The sequence below is a fragment of the Tachysurus vachellii genome, chromosome 21, assembly GCF_030014155.1.
Source record: "Tachysurus vachellii isolate PV-2020 chromosome 21, HZAU_Pvac_v1, whole genome shotgun sequence".
NCBI lineage: Eukaryota > Metazoa > Chordata > Actinopteri > Siluriformes > Bagridae > Tachysurus > Tachysurus vachellii.
Window position 1 is genome coordinate 17558479 of NC_083480.1, and position 17831 is coordinate 17576309.

General features: G+C 39.5%; 2 protein-coding genes across 6 annotated transcripts in view; one reads left to right on the forward strand and one right to left on the reverse strand.

Annotated features, from left to right (window-relative positions):
* The window catches only part of arhgap27l (Rho GTPase activating protein 27, like), a 37591-nt gene extending 35023 nt beyond the window's left edge, over positions 1-2568 (reverse strand). For 3 of the 5 annotated variants that reach the window (XM_060857179.1, XM_060857178.1, XM_060857175.1), the window contains exon 1: positions 2283-2567. The gene's annotated coding sequence lies outside the window, so the exon portion shown is untranslated. Of the gene's footprint in view, positions 1-2282 lie in introns of all 5 variants that reach the window. The other 2 variants (XM_060857176.1, XM_060857177.1) reach the window with 1 other exon arrangement.
* A 10352-nt stretch (positions 2569-12920) lies between these two features.
* Positions 12921-15458, forward strand: LOC132863824 (interferon tau-like). Its single transcript, XM_060896837.1, has 5 exons — positions 12921-13040; positions 13312-13386; positions 13821-13967; positions 15105-15188; positions 15275-15458. Exons 1-5 carry the CDS (start codon positions 12921-12923, stop codon positions 15380-15382), a joined length of 534 nt encoding a protein of 177 aa, XP_060752820.1. The 3' UTR covers positions 15383-15458.
* Positions 15459-17831: the final 2373 nt, after the last annotated feature.

A 17831-nucleotide genomic window follows, 5' to 3' on the forward strand; every position in this document is an offset into this window, starting at 1 on the left:
AACGTTGTTACAAATTTACCTGTGACTGCTGGGTTAGGGTTAGGGTTAGGGTTAGAGACTCCTTCCATGAATGTTAATAAACATCTCTTTACAGAAAACATCAAATCAATCAATCACTTCTGAAATTCACAGATTTAATTGAATTATTATTGTAAACTTTTGATCTGTCAGAGCTGCTCCTATTGACCAATCACAATCCAGGATTCAGCAGCTCCATTGTGTCAATGTACATAAACATACAACACAATAAAAAAAAGAGAGAAAGGAAGACATTAAGGCCTTTTTTGGACTTTTTAACTAAGTAGAAAATCCTCCTCTCCAACACACAGTTATCTCTTAAGATCTGGTTAAACTATGCTTCAGAAAATCTCTTGTCTTTCTCACAACCTGCCCCAACATGCCTGCGACAGGGCAGAGAGACGCGAGGCACCACCCCTGAGCTTAGCAAAAAGGCAGCTCACAGAACACGAATGTGTTTTTCCCTGCTGAGGGAGAGAATCAAGTGCAAACAACAGCCACCTCGAACCCAGCGGAGGAGGAGTCGATCGCGGTGACGGCTCTGCGGCCTACCATAGAAACACCATGTTATCTGGAGAGGGAGTGGCATACAGGGCCTGCTGGAGTCACACCAGCTGAGCAGCAAACAACCTGATGTGACTTTACTGCAGCTCTATAACCCCAACCAAGGCCTGGTTCATGTCTTTGTGTTTGTGTGTGTTGTTCAACACATTTAAGTACAGTAGAAACCTGTTAGACTGCTTTTCTAGTTTTCAGGTAATTATCTTTCCTGATGCAGGATGAGCAGCAGAGCAGGAATGACAGCCATGCTGTCCCTAGGTATGATTCATCAAGTTGGAGCAAGTCGGATTAAAAAAAAATTTCCTTGGTGTCTGAAGGCGGAGGTGGTGGAGGAGAGCGAAGGAACACCCTTGTGCAGAAAAGCGCTACAGTCAGAAGAGAACAATTGGAGGAGGCCATTTCCATTCAGCCCATGTTTAAACACGGAAATCTCTTCTTTTCCTCTCTGTGACCTCGCCACCACGCGTCTGCAGGATGTCCACTCTGGAGCAGATAAAATGGAACCACGAGCCACAGTTTTTCATGATTCATACCCGTTACGGGTTAAGTTTAGCCCAGGCCAAGGTTGCACACAGCAATGAGAAGGTTGGGCTGTAGTTCCTGTTCAATGGACAGAAAGCTTTACAGTGAGCTCTGACACAACTGGTTCTGATGCTAAAACTAGGGTCACGCTTTCACACACGCATTCAAGGGTCTTTAAGCTGAGCTGTAACTTTTGGTTGAGCTAAAGTCACAGCTCAGGTCAAAGACACCTGAAGTTAAATAAATAAATAAATTAATTAATTAATTAATTAAAATAATAATAATAATAATAATAATAACACACCTGACAACCCACCTTTTCCTCTCACCTGCAAAGGAACCTGAGAAGGCTCTAGCAATATTAATTTAAACCTAAACCATCAGGTCGAATTGGACCCGAGGCTTGGGCAGGGAGACGTGGTGTTCGAGAGCGAGTGGAATGTGGCTTGCTTTCGCAGGCCTGCGGTGTTCCACCCTCGATCCACACCCACCTCTACTAAACTAACCGAGGAATGCGACGTACCCATGAGCACAGCTTCAGCCTCCACATGACCATGCTTCGTAAAAAAAGCACAACAAAACACCACACTACTCAAAACAAACCCTCGTACACCTCTCACATCCAAAACACACACACTGGGACTTTAAAACTTTACATCCTTGGATCTGACATGTCTCTGAATGTTGTCCTTCTGGTTGTAGTAAAGGAAAAGGAAATTAGAAACAACTACAGGTTTAACACATCTAAATTCAACACCTCAGCTCTGTCAGTGGTAGAAACCTCTACACCTGCTGGTATGTGTCGATGTGTTTGAGAGTTGATTGGTCTGTCCCATAAAAACACCACTGACACACAGGTATCATCAATGTTATGCCTTTTATGTTCTAGGTGCGTTGCTACCTGCTTTTTTACTGAACAGTTCAACAGATTAAAACAACGAGCTTTGTTTCTAAAAGTGCATCTTCTACTAACATGTGTAAAGCTGAAACTTCTATCTTAAAGTTTGTTTGCCCACATAACTGCTCAGACTACAGGAAAGAATTTGGGTTTGTTTGTTTTTCTCAGGGTTTTGTTTCAAACACTTAACTGTATTTAATCATAAAATGACAAAAACCAGACTAAAGGAACGAATTGATCGAACAGGATGAACATACAAAGGAAATGTGTAATAAAAGTTTACCTGCTGGAACCGGATTGTGACATCATCCTAATGCTCACTATCTCTTCAACAAACTCAGCAGAAACACACACACACAGACACAATATCCGTTTGTTTTTTCTTTCTTTTTCTCTTTCTTTCAATGTCCTTTTTTCCTTGTGAGCGTTGTGTCCTTCTCTGCTTCAAAGCTTTACCCGTCCACCTGAAGCTCAAAGTTCCAGTGCTGGTTAAAGTGTGTTGTGCTGTGTGTGTGTGTCTGTGTGAGAGAGAGACAGAGAGAGGGTGTGTGCATGCATGTGTGTGTGTGTGTGTGTACTAGAACTTTGTGCCGGTTTCAGCCTGCCTCCTCTGTCTGCACTCATTTCCTGTTCCACAACACACACACACACCGAGAGAGAGAGAGAGAGAGAGAGAGAGAGAGAGAGAGAGAGAGAGAGAGAGAAAAGATAAATAATAAATAGAGAGAAGAAAAAGAAAGAGAGCAGGAAATAAAAAGAGAGAGGTAGATAGGTAGATAATGAGAGAGAGAATTAAAGAGAAATAGAAACAGAGAAAGGGAAAGGTACATTATAAGTCATTATGAAGTTAAGAATCTATAGAATGTATTGACACTATTTTTATTGTGCTGTAAAGTTTATTTCACACTTATTTCTACATTGGGAGGCACAGTGGGCTTAGTGGTTATCACGTTCGCCTCACACCTCCAGGGTTGGGGGTTCGATTCCCACCTCCACCTTGTGTGTGTGGAGTTTGCATGTTCTCCCCGTGCCTCGGGGGTTTCCTCCGGGTACTCCGGTTTCCTCCCCCGGTCCAAAGACATGCATGGTAGGTTGATTGGCATCTCTGGAAAATTGTCCGTAGTGTGTGATTGCGTGAGTGAATGAGAGTGTGTGTGTGTGCCCTGCGATGGGTTGGCACTCCATCCAGGGTGTATCCTGCCTTCATGCCCGATGACGCCTGAGATAGGCACAGGCTCCCCGTGACCCGAGGTAGTTCGGATAAGCGGTAGAAGATGAATGAGTGAGTGATGAGTATTTCTGCATTCAATGACTCATTGTTCGTTTGTTAAAGCATGTGATCTAGTGAGTTGTTCACACACTGTTTAATGCAAAATCAAGCGAACGCTGCTGTATCTGGAAGAACTTGTGATTATCTGAATTCTCTATGATTTTCTGCAGGTTTGGTTCGAGGCACCCTGTGTGTCCCTCTTCCCTTTATGTGTGTTGAGTTCAGCTGTTGAGTTCAGTTCAGCTTTATGTGTGTTGTGTACCTCTTCCCTTTATGTGTGCTGAGTTCAGCTGTCATAGAAAGTCTATTTAAAGAGATAGAAAAAAAGAATCATGTGATCGTGATTTCACAAGTTTTCTACAAAAAAGCACAAAAAACCATCAAAACAAAAACACTCCTGAAAACATGGAGGAACTGAAGAAATGTGTAAAAGGCTGTGAATGTCATGCGGTGGTCAAGCTGTTGAATAGGGAAGCACTTCAGAAAACAGCATAACAAATGTGAAAACGTTTAAAGGCGATTTATACGATGTTATTTAAAGTTTCCTGCTTTAAGACACGCACTACAGCTCGCTGTAGTCATAAAGCACAATTTCACATTAAATATTATCGCTAGGCGAAAAGTCTGATTCTTTTTGTCACGTCTGATTCGTCTGCAGTGAGTGTGCGGTGTTCAGTAAGGACCTCCGCTCAAGGCCTGTCCTGAAGGAACCCTGAATCTTACTGTACACACACAGGAGGTTCAAGCTCCGGCGTGATTCCTGTATTTTCACATACAGCGGGAGTTTATTAGCGCTAGTTCAGCTTTCAGCACTGTGTAGTTTTCAGATGTGAATATAACATCAGTGCAGATTTCACACCCTGAAGAGTTTTCCCAGGCTGCCACAGATAGAAGGTTCATTTGGGTTAATTATTGACAAACAGCAGTGTTAAGTAGTCACGCTAATTGCTGGGTTGTAAAGATATAAAGATTGCCGTGCCCGTCACTGCCAAATTGACGTTTTTCAGGAGACCCTGTGTGCTTTCTAATAATAACATGCGATGGTTAAATGGAGGCCATTCGAGCTCTGGTGGCTTTTCCCCTCCCTGCAGTTACGCAAACCCTGTGACAGCGAGCGAGGAGAAACCGGCGCTGACTGCAGAGAGACACGTTCCTACAAAGGCTTTCTCCTTGATGTGCCATGGAGGAGTGTCCTTACCACTGAAACCATAGAAATACTGCACTCACCCCACCCAGGCAGAAGAAACACACACACACATACATATATATATATATACACACACACACACACACGTGAATGGACTCTGTACTCTTTGATCTGTTGGCATTCAGTCAGACTGTGCTGTCAGAAGATCAGGGGAAACAGACTGATGGAAATCAGCCAACTTCACCTGCATGTGGACGCCACACACGGAGACACAAACATCAGAACTGCAAAAATCTTCAAAAAGATTGTAATATAATTTGCTTCACAATTTTCTCCCCATCAAAAAACAACAAATATGATGTGTACATATTTTTCCGTTGGAAAAAAAGACATCTTACAGAGTTTAACCTGATGTTCAGGTGAATAAAATAAGCTACGTTTTTATCCACATATCTGTGCAGATGTGCCTGAGCAGGAGCTTTGACCTAAATTGTCTAGAACGAGTTTGTCCGACTCCATTCCTGAAAGATTTACTGTAGCTGCCAGTAAATTTAGTAAAAAAATAACCCTGAGGAAAAACAGCCTGATAAATTTATTGCTATAATTTATAATGTAGCATAAAATCAAATGTTTTAGGTGAATACCGTAACATAATTAGAATGAATAAATATATGTAGGCTAACGGATCATTACATTTCATTTAGCATCCTACATTTCAGCCCAATTTCCAAAAACATTAAGGAAACGTTTGTTTTAAATGTTGCAGAATTTTTTTTTCATAAGTGTTTCATAAAACCATATTTATGAAACTACAACATTCATACCATGAAGTTAGGTCTACAAATGCTAGTCAACATGATAGCTAGCTAGCACACTCACAAGCCGGGTTAATAGGTGATTAGAATATTCATTCATTCATTCATTCATTCATTCATTTTCTACCGCTTATCCGAACTACCTCGGGTCACAAGGAGCCTGTGCCTATCTCAGGCATCATTGGGCATCAAGGAAGGATACACCCTGGACGGAGTGCCAACCCATCACAGGGCACACACACACTCTCATTCACTCACGCAATCACACACTACGGATAATTTTCCAGAGATGCCAATCAACCTACCATGCATGTCTTTGGACCGGGGGAGGAAACCGGAGTGCCCGTAGGAAACCCCCGAGGCACGGGGAGAACACGCAAACTCCACACACACAAGGCGGAGGCGGGAATAGAACCCCCAACCCTGGAGGTGTGAGGCAAATGTGCTAACCACTAAGCCACCATGCCCCGCTGATTAGAATATAGGCAAAATGAAATAATTTTTTGTTCACAAAAAATAGTGTAACTTGTAATCATGACTGAATGCTAAATTCACTTGATAATTGATTTAATTGCAAATAATTGAAAAACGCTGCCGTTGCCAACCTCAGCTGCAATACCGACAGAGTTAGCATGTTGAGTGTTACTGTAAGTCCTGGTTTAATTAGAAAGAAGTAAGAACTATTAAATACATTTAAACACCTTCCTCAAAATGCTCTAAACTTAAATCCAAAGGCTGAAACTACAATAACAAACTCCTAAAAATCAAGTGAATTAAAGTAGAAACAGAACAGTGAGTTTACTGCTATAGTAAAAAAAAACTGTAACATTTCCTTGACACTTTGACCCCAAGCGACTAAGACGTGAGTCTGGATACAAATAGGCAGTTGATGTTTTAAGGTGTTATCTGGAGTAGTTAGTGGATGTGGTATCTGAGCTCACAACCTTCTAATCAGTAGCCTGGAGACTTAACCACAGAGCCTCCACTCCTATACAGCACCTCTGTGTTATCATGATATCAACAACATGCATTCATTAACTTATCTTCAGTAGGCACTTTGTTCTGGACAGGGTTTCTGTCCTGTGCATTATGGAGACGAGGAAGAAATACATGGTTTCTGGACCAAACATAAATGTATTAAATGCAGAATTGTTCAACAGTGTCCTGTCTCACAGACATACCCCTCTGATTGCCCCGGGGTGACAGAATCTACCAATCAGTAGCACGGTCAGTAGTGATGTCAACCGACAGCTGTGGTCTGTGGTTTGATCATGAGCTTGATCCTGCTTTACTGTCTGTTAAAACTTTCTTCCTGTGTCTGTGTGGATTCAGCAGAAACGTGCTGGTAGATGTAGTGTGCACGCTAAAATACCCCGAGGTGTAAATGTGTGTTAGACTGTAATGGACACGTACCCTCTGTCTACGATCAAATTAAAGACTGCACATTAGAAATGTTGTCATTGTACAGTTTCTATTCACAGAACACCCTGGAACTGACTGGAAATTGACACTTCGAGCAACTTGATGCTCAGATTCAGCTAGAAATAAAGCCTGGACTTGAATCTGAATACAGCTCAAAGGACATATGAGACTGCTTCTTCTTCTGGATCTACTTCACCAATCCTGATGCCCTACCCCTGATCTGCATGGACAGTTAGTGACTTGTTACCTCAGGTTGGTTGCTTAGTTCCACTGAAGTACAAATGGTTGTAGAAGTGCATTATTTACATTTTTTGCATTATTTCCTTTTCAGTGTCAATCAAATGAGCATGACGTTCTCTTCCAGATCTGGTTCCTCTCAAGTTTTCTTCCTCATATCTCAGGGAGTTTTTCTACACCACATTCATCTCTGACTTGCTCATTAGGGGAAATAGTTAGAGATAAATAGTAACTGTAAACGTCTTATTCTGTTGTTATACTATACTATGTTATACTATATGCAGTACACAGCTCAATAATACAGTCAGATAACCAAGTCATTACATTTATATGGAATCATGTATATTACTGTGTACTCAATTTATTCTTAATCCTCTTTTTTTATTCTAACTTAATTCATTGTTTTATGTTTAGATGACCTTGTTGCTGTCAGAGTTGCCAACTAATTTTCGTTATATCGTATACAATGACAAAGTGTTTTATTTTACCTTACCGAACCTTAACTTATAGTTATGTGAAGCTGCTTTTAGACAATGTGAATTGTTAAAATTGCCACACAAATAAACTGAATTGAAGTGAATTAAAATACAACACCTGACTGTAACTGCCTCACTGTCCTTCTCTCTGTGTCCTGGAAAAAATCAACCTCCTTCCTGTTCATCTACACAGCTCTTCCCCTGCAACGACTATCTCATTTCCTGCTTTGGGATTCACACATCCTTATAATGAGCTCACTCAGGGGTGAAGGCTAGTGTGTGTGTGTGTGTGTGTGTGTGTGTGTGTGTGTGTGTGTGTGTGTGTGTAGTAAATGACCTTTTGTGTCTTTTTTATATTCATTGCAGTTTAGAGGACATGATGATGAAAAAAATCTGCAATGACTGATTTTGTGGTTATGATGAGTGAGGGACATTACTGTTGCCCAACTTCTCTATTATTGTGTGTGTGTGTGTGTGTGTGTGTGTGTGTGTGTGTGTGTGTGTGTGTGTGTGTGTGTTATTTTTAGTATTGCTCACCCTGAACCATGGCTACTTCCAGATTCCAAACAAACCACACTCTATGTAAGGAATCTCAAGAATGTAAAAAGAACAAATTAATGAATAAATTATATATATATATATATATATATATATATATATATATATAATATGATAACCCACAAATATAATTCATCTTCTACTTAATCATCTACCTTTTCTCCTCACAGAAACATAATCAAATGTTGTATTGTCTAGCTAACCAGAGCACTGGCCTTAAGAGTTGTCTTTAATTACAGTTCAAAAAGTCACAGTCTAAAAATACAGGTAATAAAAATAAAATCTTCGATTTAAATTCTAGATATGTACAAACAGAACCTGAGAGTGAGAAGAAACACTTTTTTGCTATCTGAATGTTTCTGCTGCTCTCTAGCGGTCAAATTCTCATATCTGCAATGAGTTCCCTTTCGAGGGAACTCGACACTGCCTCAGGGCTGATGCTACTGTATGAGAATGCTTCTGTGAGGAAGTTGTGTCTGAAGCTCTATGTGCACACGCCATTTTAATGGCTCGGGAAGGACACGTGATGAAGTGATTACGTGCCAGTAAGTACATATAAGGGCATCTACGTCACATTACTCCAGCTTCTTTGTCTTCAGGAATCGCTCTGTGTTTGTTTGTGTCGATTGTCTGTCCTGTCTGTCTAGTGCAGGGAAAAAAAATTCTTCCTCTGCCATGTCTGACTTTTCGCCCATTATAAAGCTTGAAAGTCATGGGTATGGGGCAATGGGATTGAAGTTACTTGCGAGCTATCTCTCTCCTTCATCATTGATGGGGGCTGCGTCTGATTTTAGACCCGCGGGCTCTGAACTATACTCTGAAGTCTTACAAGTTCAAGATGCTCACGCTCAAGGTTATTGTGTCCCAGATCGGTTCCGAGGACTGGTTTGTGATGATAGACCTCAAAGATGCTTATTTTCACATAGGCATTTTCCCAGAGCACAGGAAGTTATTCATATTCACTTTTGGAGGCAAAGCGTACCAGTATTATGTTCTTCCTTTTGTCCTAGCCCTTTCACCATGCACATTTACAAAGTGCATGGATGCCAAAATGCCACCACTGCATCTCCGGGACATCCGTGTACTGAATTGCCTTGATGGCAGCCAGTCATCGAGATGCTGTGATTGCCGTTATGAGGTCTCTAGGCCTCAGGTTGAACCCAGGGAGTGTGTGCTTTCTCCTTTTCAGAGAACCAGCTTTCTGGAGTAGTTTGGGACTCCACCATGATGCGGGCACGTCTGTTCCCCACTCAGGTGACTCACATTTCCCAACGATAAAAGCTATATGGCTAGGCCATAGCCTCTCTGTCACTGAGGCACAGAGAGTGCCCGGCCTCATGGCGGCAGCAGCCAACATTATCCTTTTGGGTCTGATTCCAGCTCTGGCTCAAGGGGTGCCTTTCATCCTCGCAGACATCCCCTTATGTTCATAATGGTTATGCGCTGTGGGCGTATGTGTGGAATGACCCTGATTTTTGGCCTTTCTTGCAGGCCACACTAGGGGCACATTTCCCCCGGTATCTCTGTTCCAGCAAGTCCTAGGGGGTTCTTCCAGTTGCTCCTTGTTGGCCCTCTCAAGTTTGGTTCACGGACCTAATCTCCCTTTTGGATGGCACTCTTGTCAGGGGTGATCTCCTCTCTTAGGTGCAGGGGGCAATCCTACACCCCCGCCCTGAGATGTGGAAGCTCTGGGTCTGGCCCCTGAGGGGGAACAGTTCCTAGAAGCAGGCCTTTCATATGAGGTGTAAGAGACTCTATTGAATGCTAGGACTCCCTTTGCTAGGCAGCTGTATGATCTGAAGTGAATTGTTCATTGCCTCTGGTGTGATGAAAGCTGTCAGGATACAGTTCAATGCCTGGTCTGGTTAGTGCTGGAGATCCTGAAATCTTGCTTTTCTCGAATCCTGTCCCTGCCTCCTTTGAAGGTGTACGTGGCTGCTATAACGGCGAACCAGGAACCTGTCCTCCGGGCCTCCTTGGGTAGGCAACCTCTGGTCTCTGGCTTTCTGCGTGGTGTCAGCGGGCTGAGGCCTTCCTGCAGACCACAACTTTCTTCCTGGGACCTCTCTGTGGTCCTGGAGGGGCAGCTGGTAGCCCCCTTTGAGCCCATCATCGACCGGTGCGTGGCGATGTGTGTATTGGTGTGTGTATTGTATTCAGCCCTGACGCAGCATCAAGTTCCCTCGAATAGGAACTACACCAGGTTACGTATGTAACCGGGTTCCCTGAGAAAGGAACGAGAGGCTGCGTTGCTGACCACACCCCGGGCGTCCTCTCGCACTTGCTTCAGACAAATAGAAACTGGAGTAATGTGACGTAGATGCCCTTATATGAACTTACTGGTGAGTAATCACTTTGTCACATGTCCTTCCCAAGCCATGTGTCTATGTGTTCACACAGAGCTTCAGACACAACTTCCTCACAGAAGCATTCCCATAGCGTCACCCTTGACGCAGTGTCTTGCTCCCTTCTCAGGAAACTGGGTTACTTACATAACCTGGTGTAGTTTTGTTGTTCCACTATTATCCAGGTTTCTCAAGCATTAAATGAGTGAAAACCATCGAACAAATATCACAAAATCATCTGCTACATTTCCAAAAAAAAAAAATGCGGGAATTTTCCAATTTCATTTCCTGGAATGGAATTTCAGCGTCAATTATTTTAGTTTTAGACTTCAGTACTAATGTGAGAAGAACAATTACATGAAGAACTCACATGAAACAATCAGCAATGATTTTGAGAGCGAAAAAGTATAAAAACACACTGATACAGGGAAGAAAGAGAAATAAAAATCGGGAAGAAAGAGAAATAAAAATATTTTTTTGAACAAGTGATGAAAACAATAGCAAATATACAAGCATTTATAGAAAAGGGGAAGTTTCAGCAGTTAGAGGGAACATATGAGAGTTTTTTTTTTTGGAAATGAACTTGTTCCTTAAAGAAATAACACAAAATAAAGACCTAGAGTTTCTAGTTATCTTCCATAATGCATAATCAAATTTCTTGCTTTGTTCTAAAAGTCAACACCATGCACTTACTGGCCACTTTAATAGAAACACCAGCTAAATTTTGCAGGCATCCTTTCATACAACTTTTCATCTGGATCACAGCTTCAACAAAACTAAACGGTTGAAGATTGAGGAGACGTGTATCTGCGTGTTACGCACTGCACTTCTACATGTCTGGCTGACTGCATGATTGCATAAACCAGCAGGTGTTCCTGATAAAGGGTCCGGTGAGTGGACATGGCCCATCTGCTCCTAGAAAAAAGAAGCCACTGATTTTCTGGACGTTAACTTGATTCACTCTCCTCTTATAAAGTCATATAAAAGCTCACCACATAACAATTCACACATTCGTCACAACTCGGCGCCGTCCAATTATTTTATTAATTTTCCAAACGGGTTTGTTAGCTTCTCAGAGCGCTATATAAAGAACTAATAGGCTGACACGAAGTGGGGGTGGTGTTGTATGCAATCCGAGATGCAGTACCATGTCTGTCCACAAGATGGGAACAGAGTTGCGAATAAGTGCGTAAAGCCGTTAAACAACCTGCAAATCTTTGATGAACTGCATTCAGTAGTGTTTTTGTACCTTAATGTTTGAACAACTATATCTAATAAGCTTGAACAAACAACTATATCTAATAGGTTTTAAAGTTATTGAATGGAATTGATTTTCTGTTTAATTTCTCCCTACGGTGCGGACCGTGAATACAATGTACTGTACAGATGCTAGATTAAGGGGGATACAAAAGTGCTTTGAAGTCTCCATCAATGAATATATCAATACTGGTTCACTGGGATACAGACTATATATATCGTGTCGGAAGTCAGTCAGTAACTCAGCTGTTCAACTAGAAGCTTATTTCCTTAGTCTCGATACACCTACATCTACCTACACCTACCTTGTACGCTGAGAGACGAAACCAGTGGAGCAGTGCTGGTGGGTGTGAGGTGCAGTGTGAGGAGTGAAAGCGATGGTGTGGTGTAGGAGAACTTAGGCAGGCTACATTTTGAATCATTTGCAGAGGTGGAAATGTGTTCATAGGTAGACCTGCCAGGAGAGAGCTGCTGTAGTCCAGTCTTGAAGAGCCTGAACAAGCATCTGAGCAACCTGTGTGGATATAAATCTTTTTTCTGATGCCTCTGATGTTGCAGAGAACTAATGAAAGTGCCACATTAGCAACATGTAAGGAAAAGTATAGTTGATTGTCCATGGTTACGCACTCAAGAATCTTTAGAAAGAAACCAGAGAAGTGATACCATTCTATAGTTGCTGATATCTGAAGGATCCAGTGCAGGTTTATTCAGGATAGAAGTAATGCTGTCTTGTTCTGACATATCTTTATTGACCAGGCTATTAGGTAACCCATACAAAGGAATTTGTTTATTTATTGAACGGGGTCTCAATCTTACTGATTATCCAGTCACCAATAAAACTCAGCTTAATCAATAAAAAGTGAAGGTATGGGGATATGGGTATATATCATTTATTTTGTATGAGTTGCAAACACACACACAAACACACACACACACACACACACACACACACACACACACAATCCTAGAGAAAATATATGTATATATACAGAGAGGGAGATTAAGAGAGAGAGAGAGAGAGAGAGAGAGAGAGAGAGAGAGAGAGAATATATATAGAATTTTGTCATTTGGAAATATAATAACATTATACTTAAGATTATATTTAATTGTAAAAATAATTAAAAGAAAACCATTTCGTTTGCTTCCTTGCTTGTTTGTTTGGTTAGTTAGCTGTTTTTTTTATTTGATTTCTAATCAGTTTGTTTCTTTTGTCCACCACACATTCGAGCTCTACCTTCGTACAGTCCCTCGTCTCCAGGCTTCGTGCCATAACAGTCCCGATTCTTGTTTTAAACCTATAAAAGCAATAAACCGCACAGTTCTTCTTATCTAGGCTCAGTATAAGTCTGCAGATAACACGCTCTTTGTGACGATACGAGACCAGAGTGGACATGATGCTTATTACTCGGTTTGTGTTTCTCTGGTCTCTTTTTTGCCCAGCTGTGTTTTTATCATGCACCAACTTTCAGGAACCAAAGAGGACACGAGAAATCATCCAGAAACTCTGCAGCCTGGTAAGAGTTACTATTCAGGTCCTCATCAGCATCATTTCCAGGTTTTATAATAATAATAATAATAATAATAATAATAATAATAAGAAGAAGAAGAAGAAGAAGAAGAAGAAGAAGAAGAAATAGAACAACAACAACAACTACTACAATAATAAGATACATTTTCGTGTCGATTACAACAGTTATTTTATAACCGAAACGAAAAAGCACTAAACAGAAGAGAATTTTAAATGAATCGTGTTCTTTACATTTTATTGTTTTGTACATATTTTAGGGGGAAATGCGACCGGTGAGGTGCAAAAGTGAGGCTGAAAACATGATGTTCCGAAGTGAAAAACTCCCGAAAGAGGTGAGAAATATGGAAGATGGAGCTCAAGTGTGTTCTGTATAGTAAACACAGCCCCAAAAAAGACTGTTACACCATTTAATCTTGTCTGACTTAAAACAGGTAAAGTATCGATAGTATTTATTCTTTTTCTTTCTTTTTTGGGGGGTTTGGTGGTGTTTTGTTTTCCAGTGTGTGTTTTTTTTTCCTCTAAGGGCGCGTTCACACCTTTAATATGAGGTTGAACATTAGATATGTTTTTATGGTTACGTTATAATCACGTGTCCAGTTGAATGATATGTATCATTTGTATTCGGATGATAAGGGTATAACCTCAAGGAGATAAAGGGTCACTTTATTGCCATATTTCTCTGTAATCTGAAGAAATCCAACCCTGAACCATTCCCGTTACATCACGCATCTTCCTGACGTTTCCCTTAACTTCTTGGTGTGAACAGGAGGAGAGCAGGCTGCTGGTGTTGGAAATGTCGTTTAGGAAAGTTTCTGATCTTCTGATGAAGAACACGTCCACAGAGTGGAAGTCCAGTGAGCTGCAGCAGTTGAAGAATTTACTGGGATTCCAGAGACAATTCTACACAACATGTGTAAGCTCTTATAAACCTGTCTGGAGAAATGAACCGAGAGTCAAACAATCGATTGACAGTCTGTATGTCGATTTAACAGCTGAATTAGAGACTTAATCAGAAATAGACACAGATTTTATAAACATTTTATAAGGACATTTTTACATAAAATATTTAGTTACTCAGCAAGACATTTATCCAATAAAAAATCTAATCTACGAACTTGATGTTTGTATAGTCATGTAATGGAATCCCGGATGTTGGAGGTGATTAGTATTCGATGAGCTTAATTGTTTCACTGGATCATTGTGCCCTCACAGCCCTAGTCCTGAATTCTCTGTGCACTTCCGGTGACTGCATGACGCTCAGTTTTATTCCAGGACTTTAAATATACACAATCAAATCATACTGACTGTGAAAAACCATCAATCCATAAATGTATTAAATACAGAGGAACCAGTGTACACATTTGAATCAAGTCAATTCAGAGAACATTTTTGTGTGATTTTCAGTGTACAGAGCAAAAGTTCAATGAATTTACTTTATCTAAACGTGTATATAATTTCAATATAAATTCATCCACTTAAAAAAGTTCATTCTAATTTTCTTAATTTAAACGTGTACATCGGTTCCACTTAATTAAAATGAGTTACATTTACACTGTTTTTGCCGTCCATCATGATTTGATGGTGTATTTTTAAAGCCCCGAAAACGGTTGTAAAAAGGAAGTTATTTATTTATTTATCTAGTTATCTTTAGGGTTTTTCCTCATATCGTTGCAGGGAGTTTTTTCTTGCCACCGCTGCCTCCGACTTACTCATTAGGTTTAAATATAAATTTAAATAACAAAGTTTGTCATTTTTCTTTTCAATTTTTATAATTCTGTATAGCTGTTTAGAGACAATAGCAAAGTACTATTAAAATAATATTGAATTTAATTTTATTTAGCTGATGACTTTAGCTGGGACTGATAACAACATCATCTTCATCACCATTATTATTATTATTATTGTTATTATTATTGTTATTATTATTATTATTATTATTAATAATAATAATAATAATAATAATACTAATAATAATAATAATAATAATAATAATAATAATAATAATAACAGTAGTAGATGTAGTCTTGTTTCTGACTTCTTTCTGATCCAGCTTCCGGTTGCCAGCTCTTCTCATGCTGAAGTAGAAAACTGGAGGTCTTTCTGGAGCAGTGTGGCTGATTTTCTGTCCGAAAAGGTTAGTGTGTTTCTGTGGCCGTAAGATTTCACTTGTCATTTTCACCCTGCTGGTTTTAACCTTTGATTTTCGATTTGTTCTTTCAGAGTTTCAGCTCGTGCGCATGGGAAAGCGCGCGCACTGTCATTCTTCAGGTCATGCGCAGTTTCTACAGAACTACTACAAAATCACCAAGACCTATCAGAAGCTGTTAAAATCTATCTATCTATCTATCTATCTATCTATCTATCTATCTATCTATCTATCTATCTATCTATCTATCTATCTATCTATCTATCTATCTATCACTAATTATTATGATACATTAGACTATTTCTAATGTATTAATTTTAGATATCAGTACTGATATAAATATGCATATTATGTATTTTATTTTGATTGAAATGTTATACATAAATATATTATATTATTTATTATCATATTGGAAATTATTTACATTACACTACAAAAATTAGGACATAGAAATATTCAGTTCTTTATTATGAAATGTCAACATGTCAGGTTCTGATCCTGTTTTAATTTGTACCTGTAGATGAAAGTGATGTAATTGCACATAAACAACAAAAAATCACATTGTTTTCATTTATTACACAAAAGAAATCAACAAATGAGTATTTTAACTGAGGGAAAAGTTTGTACACCCTGTGCCCTTATAGCGCCATCTATCAGTTTCTGACATTGACTGGAAAAAAAGTTTTCCCCACTCCTCAAGGCAGACTTCTTCCAGCTGTGTGATGTTTGAGCGGTATCTTGCATGTACAGTCCAGTTTAAATCACACACAGGATCTCAATAGGATTTATATCAGGGCTTTGACTTGGTCACTCCAGACTTATCAGAATTTTACTTATCAGTGAGTCTTTGGTGGACTTACTGGGATGTTTTGGGTCATTGTCATGTTTCAAGGTCATGTTTATTCCAGAAGTCTTGGCCTTTGTCTCTGTTCTTTCACAAGCTTCAGTCTTCATGATTTTCTTAGACAGTAAAGGATTTCTCCTTCACAACTTCCATGATAATTAAAGTTGTTCAGTCTCTTTCTGATTGTAGATTCATGCTCTTTGACATCAACTGCAGCAGGAGCTTGCTGTAGGTCCAGTGATGATATTTTAGGGTTTTTGACGTCTTTAATCATCTTGCGGTCTGCTCTTGGGGTGAATTTGCTTGGATGTCCTGACCTGGCCATGTTGGCAGTTGTTTTAAATGTTCTACACTTGTAAATGATTTTCTGAACAGTGTTGATTGGCTGATTACAAATTCTATTGAGATCTTTTTTATCCCTTATCAGACTCATAAGCATCAACAATCTTCATTCTGAAGGCCTCAAAGAGCTCTTCGGATCTCACCATGGTGATACATCTCACTTCTACCATCAAGAGCAAAACAAACTAAATGTCTGAGGTTAAAATAAGACAAGACTTCTTCAAAATGCTCCAAAACAATCTTTTAATAATTTACACCTGATGTGATACACCTGTAGGTCATTTTAAAAATTGTTAACATGTTAGTTTTAAGTACAACAAACTACAAATGTTCCATAGTCATTTTTAATTTAATTCTCCACTCATACAGATGTAGGTTTGAAACAGTTAATGTGACATATTTACATAATCTCCTGATATTTCAATTTAAATAATTATGCTTCATTTCAAGAACAATTACACTCACTATGATTGTGATTACATAATATCCAGAACAACACTGATAATAGATAATGACAATCACCACTTTCCCCGTCATAAAGCATAAAGCAATAGAGTCAGGTATATGATATACAATACATATTTGACATATATAATATTGTATTGATATACACTCACTGAGCAGTTTATTAAGAGTATAAAGATCTAAACATTCATGCAATTATCTAATTAGGCAATTACGGGGGTGCAGAGAACAAAAATATGCAGATACAGACAGACAAGTCTTCTGAACCAAACAGGACAGATAAAACAGACAGACTGAAGAAAAACAGAAAAAACATTATTTTCTGAGTCACACACATGGTATGGTCAGAATTTGGTGCCAAATGTACAGCATGAATCCATGGACCTGCCTTGTGGTAACATTCCAGGTAGATGGAGGTAACGTAATGGTGTGAGGAATGTTTTCTTTGCACACTTTGGGCCCATTAATACCAAACAATAATCCCTTATTGTCAGAAACATTGTGAGTATTGTTGTTGTCCATGTGAACACCTTCATGGTCACAATTTACCATCTTCTAATGGTTACTTCCAGCATGGTAATGCAGCAGGACACAACAACAGGAACATGACTATGAGACCAATACAAGTTTAATTAAGCAAAAAAGACTGTAAATGTATCTTTAATTTGTTTAAAGAATTTAGCTTGAAACTAGTTATATGTTCTAATACAAGAATTCTCATGTTTGCTCAAGTAAATGTTTTTATAGCTGAAGGATTTCTAGTGAAACCGATTTATAACCGAGTAAACAGTTAAAGGTTATTACTAATATTTGCTGTTCTGCAACACACAAAAGGTTTTTCTTTACAATGCACCAGACCACATAGGCTAAAGATTCCCTTCTGAATCATTCTTCTTGCATGACAGTAAGCTGAACGTTAGTGTGCAGCTGAAGTCAGCATCAGTTTCCTGAGTGAATAGTGAGGGAGGAAGAGTTCATGC

What these genes read in the sequence shown, in the direction of transcription:
- LOC132863824 (XM_060896837.1), top strand. Translation starts at nt 12,921, where the DNA reads ATGCTTATTACTCGGTTTGTGTTTCTCTGGTCTCTTTTTTGCCCAGCT. An exon ending in GTGAAAAACTCCCGAAAGAG is followed by an intron (nt 13,387 to 13,820) that starts GTGAGAAATATG and finishes TGGTGTGAACAG; the next exon opens with GAGGAGAGCAGGCTGCTGGT. An exon ending in CTGATTTTCTGTCCGAAAAG is followed by an intron (nt 15,189 to 15,274) that starts GTTAGTGTGTTT and finishes TTGTTCTTTCAG; the next exon opens with AGTTTCAGCTCGTGCGCATG.